This window comes from Mercurialis annua, linkage group LG2 (genome assembly GCF_937616625.2).
Source record: "Mercurialis annua linkage group LG2, ddMerAnnu1.2, whole genome shotgun sequence".
Lineage (NCBI taxonomy): Eukaryota > Viridiplantae > Streptophyta > Magnoliopsida > Malpighiales > Euphorbiaceae > Mercurialis > Mercurialis annua.
In genome coordinates this window covers 53,027,348-53,047,539 of record NC_065571.1, presented here as the reverse complement: position 1 = coordinate 53,047,539, position 20,192 = coordinate 53,027,348, and the positions used below count along the sequence as shown (strand labels likewise).

The following is a 20,192-nucleotide window of genomic DNA, read 5'->3' as shown; positions in this document are numbered from 1 at the left end:
AACTTACCTCAAAAGAAATATGTATAGAGAGTTTGTGACGAATAAACTTTTTCCCTTTGATTTTTATGTCATTTGTTAACCTATATATAATTTTGTTATTCTTTTTAGGAAAAATGTGTTAGGTGTATGTAGCGCGGAAAATATTTCATTATCTCATAAATTTTTTGTGGCTCCCTCGGTTTTCTAATTCTGTAAGACCGAATTAGTATCTCAATCGGAAGTTGTGTCTAACGACAGATGGTGCTGCTTATGTGTTTTGGACTTGATTATCCGTCTCTCCTGTATCTCAGTCTTAGTTTGATTGTATTACCGATACTGTGTTGTTCGATTTACATACTTGCATTGGATTTTTTGGATTCGGTTTGTACCGGATGAGTCTAACTTTGAATTTTGATGTCTTTAGGTGATTTGCAGTTGTTCTACTTTTGACATGTTATGAGATAGTTGAGATATATATACCAACTTTTACAAAACACGATTAAGTCAAAAAAAAATGTACTCCTTTCTCCTTAATCATAGATAGAATAAGCTAGCGTGTTCATCAAAAAACAAACCTACAAATGAACCTGAAACTCAGTTATAAAAATCAGCACCACTAGTGCAGAAACGTACCATCACATATTAATTAAGTGGGCAGAAATACAAAACTCATAAAGTCCATCTATCCCCACCATTTTCTAAATATTATTTTCTCTCTTTCTAGATCTCTCATTGTTCATCTAAAATTCAATTAACATTTTTTTATATATAAAAAAAGGCTGTGTGTAGTGTAGGGACAATGACTTGTGTTTTAACGGTGGTTGGATGAATCAAATATATGCATGTCATATCCTTGTCTTTAGATATACTATCATCTCATGCATTAAAATTACATCCAAAATTGTGAACTCTTTTTGAGGTTTGTTTAATTACTAGAAGGAATAATCCTATGATTAGCTTAGCTTAATTGTACTAGTAAACACGGTCAAGACATTAAGCCCTTGCATAATTATTATTGAAATTGACAACCCTTCAAGTTCAGTTTATTCCTTGATTTGTCTATCCCTTTCCATTTTCTATCTCTATTTTCCATTATATATATTGCCAAGCCATGTGGATCTTTATACCTAACGTGGATTTTATATCATTTTAGCCTACCTATTAGCCATGTTTAGTGCCACCGGCAACGGAATATAAAGATAATAAAGCTCCATGTTTTATTATTTAACAAAAGCCTAAGATGTTCTGTACGGATCTTAACAATGATATATAACTTTTAAATTTTTAATAGTTAGATTAATTTATGCTCGAACCAGATAGGTCCATAACCACTTTACTCTAAATTTTAAAACGGTTGCATATACGAGTACGATTGAACCTATAACTTCACTTAAATTAAAAATGCGCCTTAAGAACTCCCACGCGTCTTGATGATAAATTGTTTTAAAGAGATTTAATATCATCCACGCTTTTGTTGCAATATTGATACCACTTTTCAATGCTTTGGTACTAATTGTTATGACCAATTCGACTGGATTAGTACTCGCAGCGAAATCGTTGAATATTTAATTATGTATTTACTCAACAAATAATAATATAGTAAAATAAATAAATTATACAAAATATTTATGTGGTTCAACAATTACGCTTACATCCACGAGCGGAAGAATCGAGTTATCCACTAATCGTCAAAAAGAGTATAAAATTAGTGGAGAATCACCAAATAGAAAATATTCTAATAATTATGCCCTTAAAAGAAAAACTCACAAAATAATTTCACTCTACAAGAAATAATCTTAAAAAATTAACATTTAACATATATATATTTCTCACATCGCACACAACCTTTTTTTTTCTTATTTTATATGAGTACGGTTTGGATTTATAACTTCACTTAAGTTAAAAAACACCTTAAGCCTTGATGATAAATTTCTTTTTAAAGAGCTTTAGTATCATCCACACTTTTGTTGTATATTGATATCACTTTTTAAGTCTTTGGTATCAATTGTTATGACCGATTCGATCAGGTTGGTATGCGCAACGGAATCAAAATCATTTAATAGGTATTTATTTATGTTTCGATCAACATATAATAATATAGAAAAATAAATAAAAACACAAAATTTATATGGTTCAACAATTACGCTTACATCCCCACCAATCATCAATAATAGTACAAAATTAATAGAAAATCACCAAATATAGAACATGTCTAGTAAAAATGCATTTAGAAAAAAAACTCCCAAAGTGTTTAACTTTAAACAAAAAGTAATAAAAATAAAAATTAATTTATATTTTTCACATCACACACAATTCTTTTTCTCCTTATTTATATCAATAATTGATTTACATTGTTTGTTCAGTTCTTTTGATTCTAATTCTAAAATATAATAAAGTAGGATATATAGAGAAAATAAATTCTTCTTGTAGTATTAAGAGTACTAATTTTAATAGAATAATTCTTTCTAATTGCTTAATGACAATAAATTATTCTTTATCTAAATATTTTATCACTATAATTTTTTTTGATAATTAAAAAAGGGAGAGCGCTAGTGGGAGGAATCCAACCTACGAACAGTTTGCTGCTCAGCATTTATACCGTTTAAGTTATCTATACTATATATAAAAGCACGGATGGGGGGGGACAGGCAAATTTACCGAATAATCCTTTTCAGTTTAGTATTAAATAAAGGTTTTATAGTCATTACCTAATTAGTTATTTAATTAATCACTATTGTAATTAAAGTTCTAATTAGAATAGGTAGCTAACTTATCTCCAATTTAGTTTTAATATGTAAAAATAACTAAATTGTCTACAAATTAGTAATACCTATCTTTTAATTTGATTGAACTACAAAATTAAAATACTGTATTTGGTCGATATATTATTATTTAAATTTCTATCTTATTATTATTTTTAAAGATATTATTAATAAAATTAAATTAATTATTTAATTATGGTTATTATAAAATCAAAAGAAGAATAAATTCAGTATGGAACAAATTTAATAACCGAATATATTATATTTACTTTTTCAAAAATTCTTAACTAATTTAATATTAATTATAAATAAAAAATTGATATAATTATAATAAATTTATTAATATGTTCATTGACGTGCTACGTTACGAGCCACGTGCATAGCACGTAATGCAAAACTAGTAATTAAAAAAGGGAGAGCGCTAGTGGGAGGAATCCAACCTACGAACAGTTTGCTGCTCAGCATTTATACCGTTTAAGTTATGGTTCATTTGTTTTTATGAATAGAGTTCTAACACAAATAGAATTCTATGTATTATTCCAACAACTTTAACTATAAAAAGACCCTTATTTTTTTTTTTAAGGAAAAAGCTACATAAGCACTTTGATCAAAAAGGAATTTGCTTTTAATTAGTTGCGATTAGAAGATGTATGCATATGTATAAATGAATATCATCAAGGATTTTGTAGTTGTGATGAGTGATACCATGTGGTCACTAATAATGGCAGACATTTTCAACTTTCATTCTCTTCTGGTGATAAGAATCTAAGCTTTTTATTATTCATAATCTACAACAAATCCAATGAAACCATGCCTATGCTTCCCAATTTCTTTGACTAATACTTAGTTATGTCATGTCTGCTTTACTTTGGTTTCAACATGTTGCGATTCTATTTATTGAATTCATTCTATAACTTTTAAATTCTATATTGCTTCTCAGTCATTCAGTCATGTCTATTTCAATGGAAAATGCGTCTTCAATCCGATTCAATATTCCAATTAATTGATTCAGGCTACCAATCAAGCCAGATTTCAATATTTTTTCATTTACAAGAATTGATTAATATTAGTTTTAAACAAATGTAACTTCACAAAATGAGAATAAATATCTGAAGAAAAACAAAATTCAATAAACTAGGATTCTAAAATTGGCCAACACGTTATTCTAGGGTAATTGATTTTGAGGATATTCAATTTTATATATATATATATATATATACACATATATATATATATATTAGTAATTAAATTTTAAATTATTTTATTTTAATTATTAAACTCTAATTTTATTTAAACTAGTGTTTTTCCGGCCAACATGCATACATAAAAGCCGGATTTTGACACGTGATAATCGAATTTTATTAATTTTATTTTGAAATTTTATAACATGCATGTGCATGCATAATTCCATTTGAAATTAGAGTTTTTAGATCAAACTATACATTCCTGACAGATTTTCAAATAAAACAAAAAAAGTAAAATCCTGTTGTTACATATGTATTTTCAATCAAAAAAAATTCGTTAAAATAAAATTAAAAGAAAAGAAAATAAAATTTAGTTATTAAATTGCAGAAATACAATAATTTTTACCATCATGATCAATTACATATTATTTCAGATCTCAATCAGAAGTCAACTTTTTATCCTACCACCAGTTATCATATTAGCTGACTCAATTAAAGTGGTAAACTGTTAAAAACAAATTTATTTGATCGTAATTGTTCTTTTTGAGGTGCAGGATCGATTATATCTATCAAGATCCGTAAGTATGAAATCCGTACGTACATGGGGCAGAAGAACAACGCATAACACAATTATAGGGCAATGGCCAACCGGAGAATCCACAGCCACTGGATCCAATGCCATCCCACAGCTAGTATTTGATACAGTAATATTAATTTTAAGAAACCAAAAACCCCACAATCTGGTCGGAGCTGGAGGTTGTTGGCCCGACAAAAGCTGTGTTCTTGCACATGCTTTGCGGCTTCCACTGGCCTTCTTTCTTAATCACCTTTGCTATATATCCGATGCCATTGCTTTTTCATGGCTACCTCATCTTCTTACACGTAATATATATTATTATTGGTCAGAATTTTAAAACCTCACGTAACTGCATAACTTTTACAATTCTTCTGTCATTGAGTTAGACAGCAAGCACAGACAAAAGCTAAATGTACAGAAACTGTAGTTTTTTATTAGGGTTTTTATTTTGTGTGCTCATGTCTTAAATATGAACTCATCTCCAAGCTCCACCTCTTGGATGATACTATAGTAATTATGTATGCATAAAAATACGCATTGAGTTTTCGTATCCAACGCAAAGAGTTGTTAAATCTGCAATTTCTGGTAACAATGGCATTTTCTATACAGACTTTAAGACTCTACAATTATTAAATTAATGCAGAATGATTTTATGTAATATCGTTAACACACTGTTTGGATTGAAGAATTTTAGATACATAGGCAAAATGCTTTTAGAAAACATCAACCCCTTATAAAATTGCTAATTTCACTTAAATTACCACCTTTCACTTTCAATTGTACTTCAAATATTAAATTAATTTTTTTTTACTCGGAAAAAGTTCAAATGAATCCCTCATATCTAGCTTATATTTTAAATAGGTCTTTAATATTATAAATGGTACGTACTAAAAACCTTCTTCTTCACAAATCCAAATAATAATAATAAATAACGATATTTTCTATTTTATATAAATTAATTATCAATAATATTTTTATTCTAAAATAACTTTTTGTTGCACTATTTAATTATTGTCCTAATCACCAAAAAATACCAAATATTTCCTAATTAATCTTAATTAATACTGATTAAACTAATTTAAAATTTTAATTAATTTAATTAAACTTAAAAATTTATTAGATATATAATTTATTTTAAATTTTATTAAAAAGATTAAAAAAATCAAAAATCGTCATATTCATCTTGATATTTCAGTGGCCGCCCTCCGACCCTTTACTCGTCCTCAGACGAACAGCCCTATCCGAAATGGTTCGACTCGCCCTGAATATAAAAAGACTCAGCTCCAAAAGAGCTAAAATCTACTAAGGCATAAATACCAATCGCTTCAGCTCACTTGCGCGGGGGGGGGGGGGGGGGGGGGGGGGCTAATGATGGATACCAAATCCTACAATAAATACAGTGGAGCCGAGTCACATGAGATCCATTCTCGGGTGATACTGGACTCCCCATAAAGACCTGAATATATGAAGAAGACGCCGAATCCCTTGAGATTCGGCAATATACCGACGAAGACCGAATCCCATAGGATCCGCCCAAAGCGCGTTAATCTGGGATTCGGGTAGATCGCCATATCTAGAAGTATCTCCCTATTTGGACACAAACTCTAAATATGGAAAGATAAGCTCTATCTTAGGAAGACGAGACTATTTAGGAAAATGTTCTTAAATAGGACTCATGTCTGTATAAGGTAGATCACGACAAATCAGGTGAACCCCTACAAAGTAGCCTGATCCCTACAAAGTAGGATTCACTTACCTACTATGACTCTACAAGGTATATTCGGCCACTATAAAAGGAGCATGAGGTATGCCTAGAATCACAATTACATTCATATACTCAAAACGCTGCTCAAAGCTCTAAACTGACTTTAGCATCAGAGAGTTAATCGGACAACCACCATCCGGTTAGCTTCTACCCTGTTTTGCAAGTCTCATTCACCGGTTCAGAAGGCAGACTCCATCACTTCCTAAATGGGAAAGATGAAATCCATCATTTTTAAAGAATAATCACTATTTTAAAATTTCGTTATTCCATAGATGTTGGATGCAATTCTAACGTTGAAATTTATAAGTCTACAGATTCCATATTTCATAGATTTAAAGTATACAGATCTAGTAAATTCATAAATTCATAAATTTTAATAACTTTCAATTCAAGCGGTATGATATGTTAATCTTACGAGTCATGACAATTATATTTAAATAGTAAATGAAAAAAATGGATGATTTAATTGATAAAATATAAATATAATTTATCCTCATAACTTATATTCATCGTAACGTAGTCTATAATTAAAGAAAAATTATAAATGTTGAGACTATTTATGGATATGTTATTATTAAAATTATTTTATTTGTATAAAACAATTCTTTATATATAAATTAGTTTATCATAAAAATAATAGAAGATAATATATTATATTTTACTATTATTTGGAAATATTAGGATTTTGTATATTGTTTTTAATTTAATTTACACAAGTGATATATTCACTAAAAGGGCGTTAACTTGTAATAACTCGTACATTTCCAGCATGTTTTGTAGTGTTTCCGATTTAGTTTGCATTTTGGGCGATAGAATTATATCTTGGGAGTATTTTGAGGTTTGGTATTGGAGTATCTTATGAGTTTCAGTTGAGTATCAAACTCGGATCTGATAGTATTTCTTAACAGTTTTGTTGTTTTGTTCCGATGAGTTTTCCGACGTAACCGTGATAGTCCGGTGTACCATTTTCGGACCGTGTTGTATTAGCATCATCACATGTTGTATCTTGGTTGTGTCTTGATGAGTATCATATGTGTACCACATGTATTTTGTATGAGTTTCAGTTGTGCATATATTTTCCCGCCCTAATTTTAATAGTTTAATTTATATTTCAGATTAAAATCATTCTTTTACATATTATTATACTTTGAAATAAATTATTAACACTTTCAATATAATTTATAAGTCAAATATTAATAGGAATAATTAAGAAAATATTTAATATAAATATATAACTTTTTGATATATGTATATACATACAAATATAATTTTAAAATAGGATGAAAGAAAAACATATTTAAATATGTGTATATAATGTATGAAATTCGAGTCCTTCGATCTCTTTCTAACATAGCATTATTTAATGGCTTTTTTGTTAATACCACTCATTTGAATCTGTGATTGTAGAACATGAGTGGATTTGTTTAATTTTTTCTTTCTAATTAAAGTCTTTAGTGTGGGATTAATTTGTTTTCTTTTTTGATAAAGGTTGAATAAATTGAGGGAATATAAGGCAAAGTTGGCAGAGGTCCTACAGGCACTCAAATTCAGGATCTTCTAAGCATCTCATGCTGCTATAAAAAATTATGTAAAATAAAGGGCCTCCTCTTTAATTATTCATAAAATTAAATAATTATTTAACTAACCATGCTTAGTAACTTTAATTGATGTATAATGATGTCTTAAGCTTGAACCACCAAGCCTGTGACATGTGAAGATCTCCTTCTTTTGCGGCTAGTGGCTATTCTTAATTTCAAATTTAATTAATTCCTCTTTCTTTACATTATGCAGTCAAGGTTAATCTATATATATTTAATTTCCCACTGAAAGAGATTCAAGATCATATATAATAGGATTAATCCTATATAATATATTCACATATGTCTCCATCGGTATGGAAAAGGTCCATAAAGAAAAATTGTGTTTCTTTATCAGAAAAGTTTGATTAAATAAGGCTATATATATGATGATAAATAAAAAAAGCTTTAAAAAGAGAGTTAATTAATAGTTCAGTTCCAATAGATTAAAAATAATAAATATGTTAAGTGTATAAAACATTTATTCAAATAAAAAATATAACTTAATTAAGAGTTTAACCGGATAAATTATGTTTCAAAAATATAAGTTAATTAAGACTTTAAGTGTATAAAATATTTAATTTTGACAATTTAAAAAGTCGATCTTTCATTTTATATTCAAAACACACAACAAGTTTTCATTAAAAAATTGATGTGGATACCGAAATATATGTTGTTCTGACGTCCACTTCAACAATTTTTTAATATAATTCTAAAAATTTAAAAGCTGGTGTTTGACATTATAAAAATTCAAAATCCATAATAAATTTTTTAAAGATGTTAAAGTTCATAATTTTTAAATAATTAAGCCAAATAAGATCGTATAGGAAACTAAATATAAATAAAAAAGTATTTTACTTCTCATGGTTTGGCAAACTAAAGTTTATCTTTAATTATTTTAGAAGTTCATTGCAAACTAAACTTTGTCTTTAATTATTTTTGAAGTTCATTGCACAAAAAGGCTCCTATGAAGTACGGTCACGTCTTCATAGTATAATACATTGATACTTTTTTTTGTGTGTGTTAATAATATGAAGAAAAGTAATTTTATTTTGTTTGCTTAATAAAAAACAAGAACTAGAAAATTTCATTGAATAATTTTATAATGATATGGAGTAGGTCCAGATTCCCTGAAATAAGCCCAATAAAAAGGGAAAGTCGGTACACCACAAGCACATTGAGTTTTTAATTAGTTTTTGTCAGAAAGTTTTTAATATTAGTGATAACAGAAACAACAACAAATAAATCAAATTATTACTTTTTATACTTGTTACTAACATTTAGAGCAGAAATATTAAAAAAATCCTTCGGATTTTTCATAATAAGCACACAAATCTTTTTAGTTTTTTTCTTGATCGATAGAACTCTTAATGTTTGTATAATTTTTTTTAAAATAAAGTCTTTAATGGGTTAAATAAAAACACTCGTATCAAACAATAAATATAAGTGTGACTACTATAGCAAGAATAATTAAAAAAACAATAATAAAATAAAGTCTAGGGTCAAACATTAAAAGAAATACATGTTCGGCCACGTCAGCAACCGGACATAAGAACATTTCCACATTACCCACCACACCCTTAAAATTACTATAAAAAGTAACTTTACAACGTTTTTACTATCAAATGGTAAAAAGTGATCCATAAAATAGAGGTCAAGTAAAAGTTTAGGTGTAATCAGAGGTGAATTAAAGTAGAGTGTTTATCTCATGCAACCGTTGCGCCACGTCATTTTTACATCAAGCCAATGAGCATTTGCGATAGGGAATCTTTTAATTAATACTTATTTTTTTTATCATTCAATTTTCCACATGGCTAACGCACAATTGGTTTGTTGCACGAATGACATGACGCAACGGTTGTGTGCAATAATTTTTCATTAAAGTATACACAACATTTTAATTGTACTTACATAATTAATCAACAAACATAATCATAATTATCACACATTTTACATTTGACAAAGGTTTGTTTGTGATATAAAGTTGAAATATTATTGAACCAAAGAAGAGAGATAAAGACAGAGAGGTCTGATAATATTGAGTCTATTATATGTCGGCTTGTTCACATAATAAATAATAAAGCTGTCTTTGCTTAACCTTTGTTTTTGCTTTAGCTTCTGTTTCTGGTTCTGGGTTCTCTGTTTTTTGATCCCCAACTCAAATGGGAGACTTAAAATTTGTGGGTGAATCATTATAAAGTGGGAACTTTGATACCCTTTAGCCAAACATTCCGATTCTTTTTTGTTTATTTTGGGTTCTTTGTGTTCTGTTTTTTCGTGGGGAAGATTCTTGCTGAAGAAAGTTTGTGTTTTTGAAGAAAAGAAGTTCTTTTGTTCTCTTTGTTTAGTGGGTGATTAAATTTGAGTTGGGTAGTTAGTTAGTTGGTTAGGGTTTGGTTTATTGGAGGCATTGAAGCTGATTAGCTTGACGTAAACTGATGCTGCAAATTTCTGGGAATAGTTTTGGAGCTTGAACTGGTTTTCTAGTGAAAAAAATGTGGGAATTTGATGTAGAGTTTCTAAGGTGATTTGAGGAAGAAAAAAAAAGTGATTGGATTTGCTAAATAAGTTATTTATTGATTAAAAATGAAGGTTCCACCAAATGGTTTTATGGCAAACTCTACAGAAGGTAGATGACACTTGTCTTTCTTGAAATCCCATTTCTTTGGCTGTTAAATGAACTTATATTTCTTGAATTTTGTCAAGATTTGGAGTGATCTTTGTTTTTGGTTAGTTTCTGTTGCTGAATCATGCCAGGAAAAATTGGATAAATGGATTTTTTTTTGTTTTGTCTTTTCATTAGGCTCCCATCTTGTCTTGTTTTTACTGATTAATAGTCTTGACATCATAGTTTTGTGATGCATGTTATTTTTGTATACAAATATATGTTAATTTACTTAAATCTTTGATAAATAAAGAAAATTCCAACCCATGAGAAGTTCAATTCAAGATTTTTGGAAACAATATGAATCTTATTCAGGAGACTGAATGCTTAAGCTAGTCAAACGTTGATGCTATGTTTGTGTTGAGTTAGATTGTTTGCTGAAGAAATCACAAAAATTCATAGTATTGGCTTCTGTTTTTTAATCTTTAACACCCTCTTTCAGAATTTTAATTTGTATTTTCTTTTCTTGAATATGTTCAGTATGAAATCAACCTTACTTCCAAGCAATGAAATTTTGTTCTTTGTCATTGTTAAGTCTGGATGGCATTTTATTGATAATATCCTGATTTGGTCTGATAACAGGAGAAAGGAAGAACATTAATTCTGAGCTATGGCATGCTTGTGCTGGACCACTGGTCTCTCTACCGCCAGTCGGAAGCCTGGTGGTGTACTTTCCTCAGGGCCACAGCGAGCAAGTATGCATTCTTCATTAATTTAGGAGAGCTACTTTTCTGTTTTTGTGGGGTTTCTAATAGAAATTTCTATGTCATCCTGAGTTGCAGGTTGCGGCATCAATGCAAAAAGAGGCCGACTTTATACCGAGCTACCCCAACCTTCCTTCCAAGTTGATTTGCATGCTTCATAATGTGACATTACATGTATGTGCCTTCACTGCTTTGCCAGCTGCCTTGTATTATCTAATTGTTCTTTAAAAAAATGGTGCCTTCGTACAAATTTGGTACGTATTATGCATGAGTGTCATTGTTTTTGCAACTCTTCAAGTCCTATTACTAGAGAGTGCTAAAATGGTTTTCTTCGGCTTGTTCATGGTTTCTGATCACATCTACCTATAATTTGAGTCAGCTTACATGAGTTGTTGAGGGCTAGTATGGTGCCATATGATTTCTAATGAGGGACAGCTTAAGTGCTATGACATTCGTTGGCATTCATTGTTCTGGGCATGAACGAAGTGACAAAAATAAAATTACTACTTATAGAAGCTGTTTATAGACTGATTTATGTGTTCTAAACTCAGGCTGATGCAGAAACAGATGAGGTCTATGCTCAGATGACCCTTCAACCTGTAAACAAAGTATGTCAGCCGTTTGATTTTAAAATCAATAGATAGACGCATTTCCATGTCTGGAGATTGTTAATATATCTATTTCTGCAGTATGATAAAGAAGCGCTATTGGCGTCTGATATAGGCCTCAAGCAAAGCAGGCAACCTACTGAGTTCTTCTGCAAAACACTTACAGCTAGTGACACGAGTACACACGGTGGATTTTCTGTTCCTCGACGAGCAGCAGAGAAGATTTTCCCACCTCTAGTGCGTACAATATTTATTAATTGTAGATTCAGTTCTATGAAGTTTTGTACAATGTTTTAATTTTGCAATGCTTGTATTGATGATGTTTGATAGGATTTTTCGATGCAACCTCCTGCTCAGGAGCTGGTAGCTAGAGATCTACATGATAATGCATGGACGTTTAGACATATTTATCGCGGTATCCATCCCCTTCTACATTTTGGCTGCTTATTTGGGTAGTTCATTTTTATTTTTATTTAATACTACGGCGGAGGGGGAAACTGATCCTGGGACTCTCAGGTCGAATTACAATATCTCTTCGATTAGGTTATGTCTAGAGGGACATTTCATATTTAAATATTCCATGTTTGTAAAATCATTGATAGATGAATCATGAATACTTGGAAACTGGAACTGAAAACGCCTATTAAATTCTCAAATTAATTTCTATTTCCTTCCTTAATATGTTCTCGTCTTTTAGAAACTTCTAAATATCAGCATCTTTGAGATATTAATACTTCTGTGATTCCTTGATCACAGGTCAACCCAAGAGACATCTGCTTACGACGGGTTGGAGCGTCTTTGTTAGTACAAAACGACTTTTTGCTGGTGATTCTGTTCTATTTATAAGGTAAGAGATAAACATGTAATGAAAGCAATTTTCACCTGGCATGTTATTTGTATTTAGCTGAAAGAAATCGCATTTGATGTAGAGATGAAAAATCACAGCTTCTCTTGGGAATAAGGCGTGCTAATAGGCAGCAACCAGCTCTCTCTTCCTCTGTCATATCCAGTGACAGCATGCATATTGGCATTCTCGCTGCTGCAGCTCATGCTGCTGCAAATAACAGCCCTTTTACTGTATTTTACAATCCAAGGTACCGAGCAGTTGACACACTTTTTGCATTATTCATCTCTTTAAAAGCAACCTGTAATAATAAAGAAATATCTGACATAATTTGAGCAATTAATAGGGCAAGCCCGTCCGAGTTTGTCATACCCTTCTCCAAGTATAACAAAGCTATGTATACACAAGTTTCACTTGGCATGAGATTCAGAATGATGTTTGAGACTGAAGAGTCGGGAGTTCGTAGATACATGGGCACAATCACCGGCATCAGTGATTTAGATTCAGTGCGATGGAAAAGTTCACAATGGCGCAATCTTCAGGTATCATTATCTGCCTGTAACTCTTGAGTGATTAAACAATTTTGTTGTTGCTTTTGTTCTTTGATATGGAGATATGAATCAATTTATGTACATATATGAATTATGATGAGATCCTAAGCTGCATTCCAATTAATTTATTAACTTTACTTTCTATGGATCGTCTTAAATACATAAATTCTTTTTCAAAGTCTAGATCTTAAATTTCTTCAAGTTTCCATGTCATCCGATCTAGAGCATATTTTTGTATTCTATTTAAGGTATTTCTTTGTATTCCTTGAAGACATACTGATAAATCGGTGCTTCTCCTTTTGATAGGTAGGATGGGATGAATCAACTGCTGGTGAGCGTCCAACCAAAGTTTCGATATGGGAGGTTGAGCCTGTTGTAACTCCTTTTTACATTTGTCCACCTCCATTTTTTAGACCCAAGTTCTCTAAGCACCCGGGGATGCCAGGTATATCCGATATATGTATTATCCGATTCAGATAATGTATATATGTTTAATATAGCAGATATCTTGAATATGATTTCTATAGAACTTAGGTATTATGTAACAGTTCAATGGATAGTTAAATGAAGAATCATGTTGGTGGTTTTGCAGATGATGAGTCTGACATTGAGAATGCTTTCAAAAGAGCCATGCCCTGGCTTGGAGATGAATTTGGAATGAAAGATACCCAAAGCTCAATCTTTCCTGGTTTGAGTTTAGTTCAGTGGATGAGCATGCAACAAAATAATCAGTATCCAGCTGGTCAAGCAGGGTACTTCCCACCTATGCTTCCGTCCACAACCTTGCCGAATAACCTCAGTACTGATGATCCGTCGAAGTTACTAAATTTTCAATCTCCTGGCCTCTCTGTGCCCAATCTCCAGTTCAACAAAGCAAATGCACAGAATCAGGTGAGCCAGCTAGCACAGCCATCTATGGCATGGACTCAACAGCAGCAGCTGCCGCAACTATTTCAGACCAATATGAATCAACTGCAGTCTCCACATCATCCTCAACAACAACAGCAGAGGACGCAATCACAGCCGCCGCAACAACAGCAGTTGAGCCAACAACAACAACATCAGTTAAGCCAACAACAACAACAACAGCAGTTGAACCAACAACAACAGCAACCGCAGACACAGCTAATACGACAGCAGACTCCACAATCACAACTGCAGCAGCCACAGCAGCAACCGCAACAATCGCAACAACAGCAACCTCCCCAGCAGCAGCAGATATTTCAACCACCTCCTGTTAATAATGGAATAATCGCCTCAAACCAGGTTTCAAATCAAAATTTACAGCAACCTGTTTACGGTCAGCTTCAGCAACAGCAGCAGCTCCTAGGAAGCAATACCCAATCACAAAATACTTCTGCTGCTTCTAAGAGTTCATATCAGCTCACATCTTTGCCTCAAGATGCACAGTTCCAGCAACAAATTGAGCAGCAAGCAAGTCTTATGCAGAGACACCAGCAGCAGACTCAGTTGCAACAGTCCCCGCTGCAGTTATTGCAGCAAAATATGTCACAGAGAGCACATCCACAGTCACAACTTCAGTCTCAAGTACAACAGTTAACACAGTCTGGGCTCTCTGAGCAGCAGCTTCACTTGCAGTTACTGCAGAAATTGCAGCAGCAACAGCAGCAGCAGCTGCTATCGCCCACGAGCTCGCCGTTACAGTCTCATTTACTTCAGCAACAGCAGACCCACCAACAAAACCAGCAATTCCAGCAGTTACCACTTTCACAATCTCAACAGCAACCATTCAGCAGTAATGGCTTCACAACAACAGCAATGATGAATTCACAGTCCTTTCCTGCGAGCCAGCATGGCCTACAGAAGTCGCCTACAACAATTAGACCCCATTCGACTCAGACAGATGGAGATGCTCCATCTTGTTCAACATCCCCCTCTACCAATAACTGCCAGATTTCTCCATCAAATTTCCTGAACAGAAACCACCAAGCTCCAGCGTTATTGATGAGTGATTCAGTGGTTGAGCCTACAGTAAATCTGGTTCAGGAGTTCAGTGGGAAGTCTGATACTCGGATTAAACATGAGTTTCCCAGTTCAAAAAGCACAGACCTACTAAAATACAAGAGTACAGTGACTGATCAATTAGAAGCTTCCTCTTCTGGAACTTCGTATTGCTTAGATGCTAATAACATCCAGCAAAATTTCCAGATCCCCACCTTTGGTTTAGATGGTGATGTCCAATCACATCCTAGGAACAGTTTGCCTTTCTCAACTACTATTGATAGCTTGGCACCCGACACTTTGTTGTCGAGAGGATACGACTCTCAGAAAGATCTTCAAAACTTGTTATCCAATTATGGTGGAACTCCAAGGGATATTGAGACTGAACTGTCCACTGCTGCAATAAGCTCTCAGTCATTTGGGGTGCCAAACATGCCCTTCAAACCTGGATGTTCCAACGATGTTGCGATCAATGATTCTGGGGTTTTGAATGGTGGTCTTTGGGCCAATCAGGCACAACGGATGCGGACATATACAAAGGTTTGTAACACCATCTGTTTTTTTCTTCATATGTAAAAACATCATATTTTGTCATAGCTTGTTCAACAGTTCGGTTTTCTTCTTGTTGAACTGTCTTAATTTTTTTCTCTGCAAAGTTTCTGATGTTGGTTCATATTTATGAAGGTTCAAAAGCGTGGTTCTGTAGGAAGATCTATCGATGTAACCCGTTACAAAGGTTACGATGAGCTTAGGCATGATCTGGCCCGCATGTTTGGCATTGAAGGGCAACTAGAAGATCCGCAAAGTTCTGATTGGAAATTGGTCTACGTGGATCACGAAAATGACATACTACTCGTTGGTGATGACCCATGGGAGTAAGTCAACAACCTAAATCTATATATAGTTCATATGTGTTCCCAAACGAATTGAGCTCATTGAAATATCTGATTCATGAATGATTACAGGGAGTTTGTAAGCTGTGTTCAGAGCATAAAGATACTGTCATCTGGTGAAGTGCAACAAATGAGTTTAGAAGGTGATCTTGGTAGTGTCCCAATTCCCAATCAGGCCTGCAGCGGTACTGACAGTGGAAATGCATGGAGAGGGCAGTACGACGACAACTCAGCTGCCTCATTTAATAGATAAGCAGATCGGGATCGAGCTATTTTACAGACTCCACCTCTGTTCATTAACCTTTTTAATAGCGGCAGTTTTGACCGCCTTGGCGCCTATCAACTTTCCGATGAGACCGGTTGAGCTTTCTCAAGGCACACATTAGTAGAGGAAATGAAACACATTTATAACACGGATCCCATCAGAGATATCAACCGCGCTTCTGGAGATTGAGCTCCTTCCAGGTGCTATTTCTATACTTTTGGCTTTCGAACGGGCGGAAGGCGACAATTTGCTAAGATGCTAGAAAAAATTGCAAGGGGAGGAAACAGTAAATGTTCAATGTGTTCTCACCTATTTTGAAGCTTAATCTAACAGTCGCTTGTAAAAATGCTGAGTCGACGAACAGTTTCTCAATTTCGGATTCTGTGCATTATGTTGATAGTTTTTAGTACACCTTTGTGTAATCAATGGTATGTATCAGGCAAAACAGTTGCTTATAAGTTATAACACAATTGCCAATTATGATAAATTTTGACCACTCTTCTGTTTATGTATGTCCGTACTAGATGACTCGGTTCATTCAGCAAAGATAACTTAGTAATGATCAAGAAGCTTGAATAGTTATAGGGCGTGCAAAAGTTTTTGGCCTTTGGTTCCGTTCTGAAATTGAATTTTTAAATACTGATTGGTTTGATTTATTTTTTTCTTAAAATTAATATTTTAATCTCTTCAAATCAACTTTTTTATTAAATTGTTTCAACCATGAGGTAGGTCTGCTTTTGTAGATATTAATTAGTGTAATTTATTGACCAACTTAGTTTAGTTTAAATTTTATATATGTATTTAAAGTTAAATAGATAGGTTCATCTTAACAATATATAATGTTATATGAATATATTTATATGATTGAGTTAATACTTGAACAAATTAATAGATAGCAACACCAAAGATGGATTTATTCTAAATAGACAACAAGGTTAATAAAGGCACTGTGAAAGTAATAAAGGGGCAGAAATAGTCAAGCTGGGGCTGGATTACCCTTATCGGGTATGATTAGGCACCTGCTCGTATATCCAAAAATAGACATTCTCCCAGAGACTATAATACTACCCAGAATAAAAATAGCAGCATTTCGTTTACATTCTAATGCTACACTTCTAACCCACATGCCTTGTGAGGCAACTCAACCACAAAATTCAGTGATACATATAAACCACAACAACAATACTAAGACAGCACTGCCATCAAATCCGAAGCCCGAAGTACAATGTAGTTGACGCCATCGCTCCCCTTGAAGTCATTTCCTGCGTATTTTGAGTACAACACTGTGCTCCCTGGGGAAACAGATAGGGGTTTCTTGTTACCTTCCTCATCGGGAGCTCCTGGCCCAACTGCTATCACCTGTTTAATGCAAAATGGGATACCATAAGAAACTCCAATCAATCTCAAAACTTAGGCCATGTTTGGTTTGTGCAATAAAATACACATGGAATACAACTTAAAATAATTATAGAATAGCAATTCGATAGAATTACTACTATATGTACCAAAACGAAGAATAATTAATCCAAACAGAATACCTATTCTATTCTTTGCATATTTCATTAACCAAACACAGTCTTAGTATTTAACGAAGAAGAGAAACGCCATTAAATTACCGTGCCAACGGAAGGTTTCTCTTTGGTTGCCTCTGTCAGCAACAAGCCTCCAGCTGTTTTTTCCTCAGCCTCAGCAACCTACAATTGACCAAACAGTCAAATGATTAGTTACCGAATTAAAAACGAGGCAGGTCTTATTCGTTCATGACTGCGAAACTACTTTCTATGAAATTAACAGAAACCGCCCAACTAATGAGAATCGAGTTAATAATGAGCTAACAAATGTTAAAAAGAGTACAAACCTTAATCAATACTCTATCATTCAAAGGCTTGAGATCTTTGATGTCATCTGTCTCAAGGATACCGACAATATCATCCTCCTTCAATATAAGATGATTTGTACCATTGAATTCCACCTCAGTTCCGGCATACTTTGAATAGATGACCTGACTACCAGGCTATACGACACCCACATAAATCAACATTTATCCAGTTAGTAAGACGGGTCCAACAAATGCAAAAAATCTACAAAACTGTAAAATTGCATAGAGAAACAGACCATGACGGAAATTTCCAGTTTGTTGTTTCCAATAGTCTTCCCCTCTCCAACAACCACCACCTCACCTCCCTGAGGTTTTGATTGAGCTGAAGTTGGAAGTAAGATCCCACCGCCAGATTTCTCCTCCGCAACCTTAATCTTCACCAATACTCTATCGCCCAAAGGCTTAATTGAAGTGTACTACATCCAATTCAACACAATTTACAACTTAATAAACATAAAGAACCTCCTTAAAATTCAAAGCACAATTACTTAATACCTCAGAAATTAACAAGACCACTAGTTTTCCCCAATTGTAATCACACAGACCAAAATATAATCAGTAAGTTACCTTTGGAGCAACAACAGTGGCAGCTTTAACGACCAAGCTCCGAAAGGACCGGTGAGACAGACTAACCCCGGACCTCAACGAAGCAAGCTTAACACTCGAAGGTCTTAGCCCTTCGAAGGACGACAAGTTTCTTGCGGAAACTGAAACTGATGAGGCTGTTAACTGAGAAGTTGCCATTTCTGCTGCAAAACAAATTCAGACATAATAAACGAACAGTAATTAAAAGGTGGGAAGCAGTGGTGGTGGATGTTCGAGAATTGTGAAATTACCTGTCGGAAAATGGAGCTGAAGAACTGAAGGAGATGGATGATAAAACCCTAGAAAGAATTCAGTTGTTGCTTAGTTTGTTGTAGTGAAGAATAGGGTTTTATGAGATGATAAGGGAGACTTCTAGAATCTTTTTCAATTTCTTTTAGTGAGTGAGTTGCAGAGTTTCACGCGCTGCTCAACTTGAAACGGGTGGGTTAATGGGTGTATCCGATAACTTTGTTTATGTACTGCAAAGCTTCAGTATAGAGTAAGTCCGATGATCCGCGGGTAGCCGGATTGACCCGCTTGATTATGATTCGCATTAGTACTTTAGTAGTACTAATATTTAAGATTTTTATTAATCTAAAAGCATCTAAAAGCATTTTACAGTCGACACTCTAATAATGAATATTCAATAAATTAATAATTAATCAAATTTCAAAGAACCTTTTTTAATATTACATTTTATAGAATATTCAATAAATTAATAATTTTAATAATTAATAAATTTTTAATCCACCATGTATATTAATTATTAGAGTGTTGACTGTATTTTATATAACTTTAATCTATATCATAATATTAATTAAATATTATCAAGGATTGAAACATATTTAGAATTTCTCTAAAATATATATATTTACCGGTGAAAATTAAATTAATATTTTTAATGTTAAGACAATCAATAAATTAAATATTAGAATAATCGAGTTGATATTATAAATGAGAGAAGAGAATTAGAATTTATTCCAATTTATTGTTCAATAAACATCTAGACCTAATAAATGAAAGAAAGAAGTGAGGATTTTTAATCAAAATATTCATATAACCACGAGAAAATAAATACTCGTTTTGTCCTAAAGGGATAGATCATCTTATTATTTTTGATGTGTTAAATTGTAAGCTGAATTCTGGTTTTGACAAATAGTTTAAACTTTAAAGATTAAAAAAATTATTTACTTTTAATAAATTGTATAGTTATTTCAAAATTACTCAATTGCTCCGTATTTCAGTATAAAAATATACCAACATAAAGATTAGTCATCAGTGTTTAATTAAATTTTTTTAATTTATACATTAATTAAAATTGTATTATCATTTTACGACATGAGAGAGTAATAATTGGTGTTGATCAAGTTTGGAAGTTGAGATTGAGCACCC

The 20,192-nt window shown here is 32.8% G+C and overlaps 2 protein-coding genes across 3 annotated transcripts; one reads left to right on the top strand and one right to left on the bottom strand.

Moving 5' to 3' along the window:
- Positions 1–9,851: 9,851 nt before the first annotated feature.
- On the top strand, positions 9,852–16,794 carry LOC126667175 (auxin response factor 19-like). Its single transcript, XM_050360135.2, has 13 exons — positions 9,852–10,473; positions 11,092–11,204; positions 11,292–11,387; positions 11,765–11,821; positions 11,903–12,058; positions 12,152–12,236; positions 12,578–12,668; positions 12,751–12,915; positions 13,012–13,207; positions 13,523–13,661; positions 13,809–15,718; positions 15,863–16,053; positions 16,144–16,794. The coding sequence occupies exons 1-13, from the start codon at positions 10,431–10,433 to the stop codon at positions 16,322–16,324; spliced, it is 3,423 nt and encodes a 1,140-aa protein (XP_050216092.1). The 5' UTR covers positions 9,852–10,430; the 3' UTR covers positions 16,325–16,794.
- A 515-nt stretch (positions 16,795–17,309) lies between these two features.
- Positions 17,310–19,189, bottom strand: LOC126669882 (20 kDa chaperonin, chloroplastic). Of its 2 annotated transcripts, none has more exons than XM_050363517.2 (6): positions 19,052–19,189; positions 18,783–18,961; positions 18,452–18,631; positions 18,195–18,350; positions 17,953–18,030; positions 17,310–17,695 (listed from the first exon to the last, which is right to left on the bottom strand). In XM_050363517.2, exons 2-6 carry the CDS (start codon positions 18,957–18,959, stop codon positions 17,522–17,524), a joined length of 765 nt encoding a protein of 254 aa, XP_050219474.1. In that variant the 5' UTR covers positions 18,960–18,961; positions 19,052–19,189; the 3' UTR covers positions 17,310–17,521. The 2 variants fall into 2 exon arrangements, with proteins under 2 accessions (XP_050219474.1, XP_050219475.1); XM_050363518.2 differs by having other exon boundaries at positions 18,783–18,964; positions 19,052–19,143.
- Between the last annotated feature and the right edge of the window lie 1,003 nt (positions 19,190–20,192).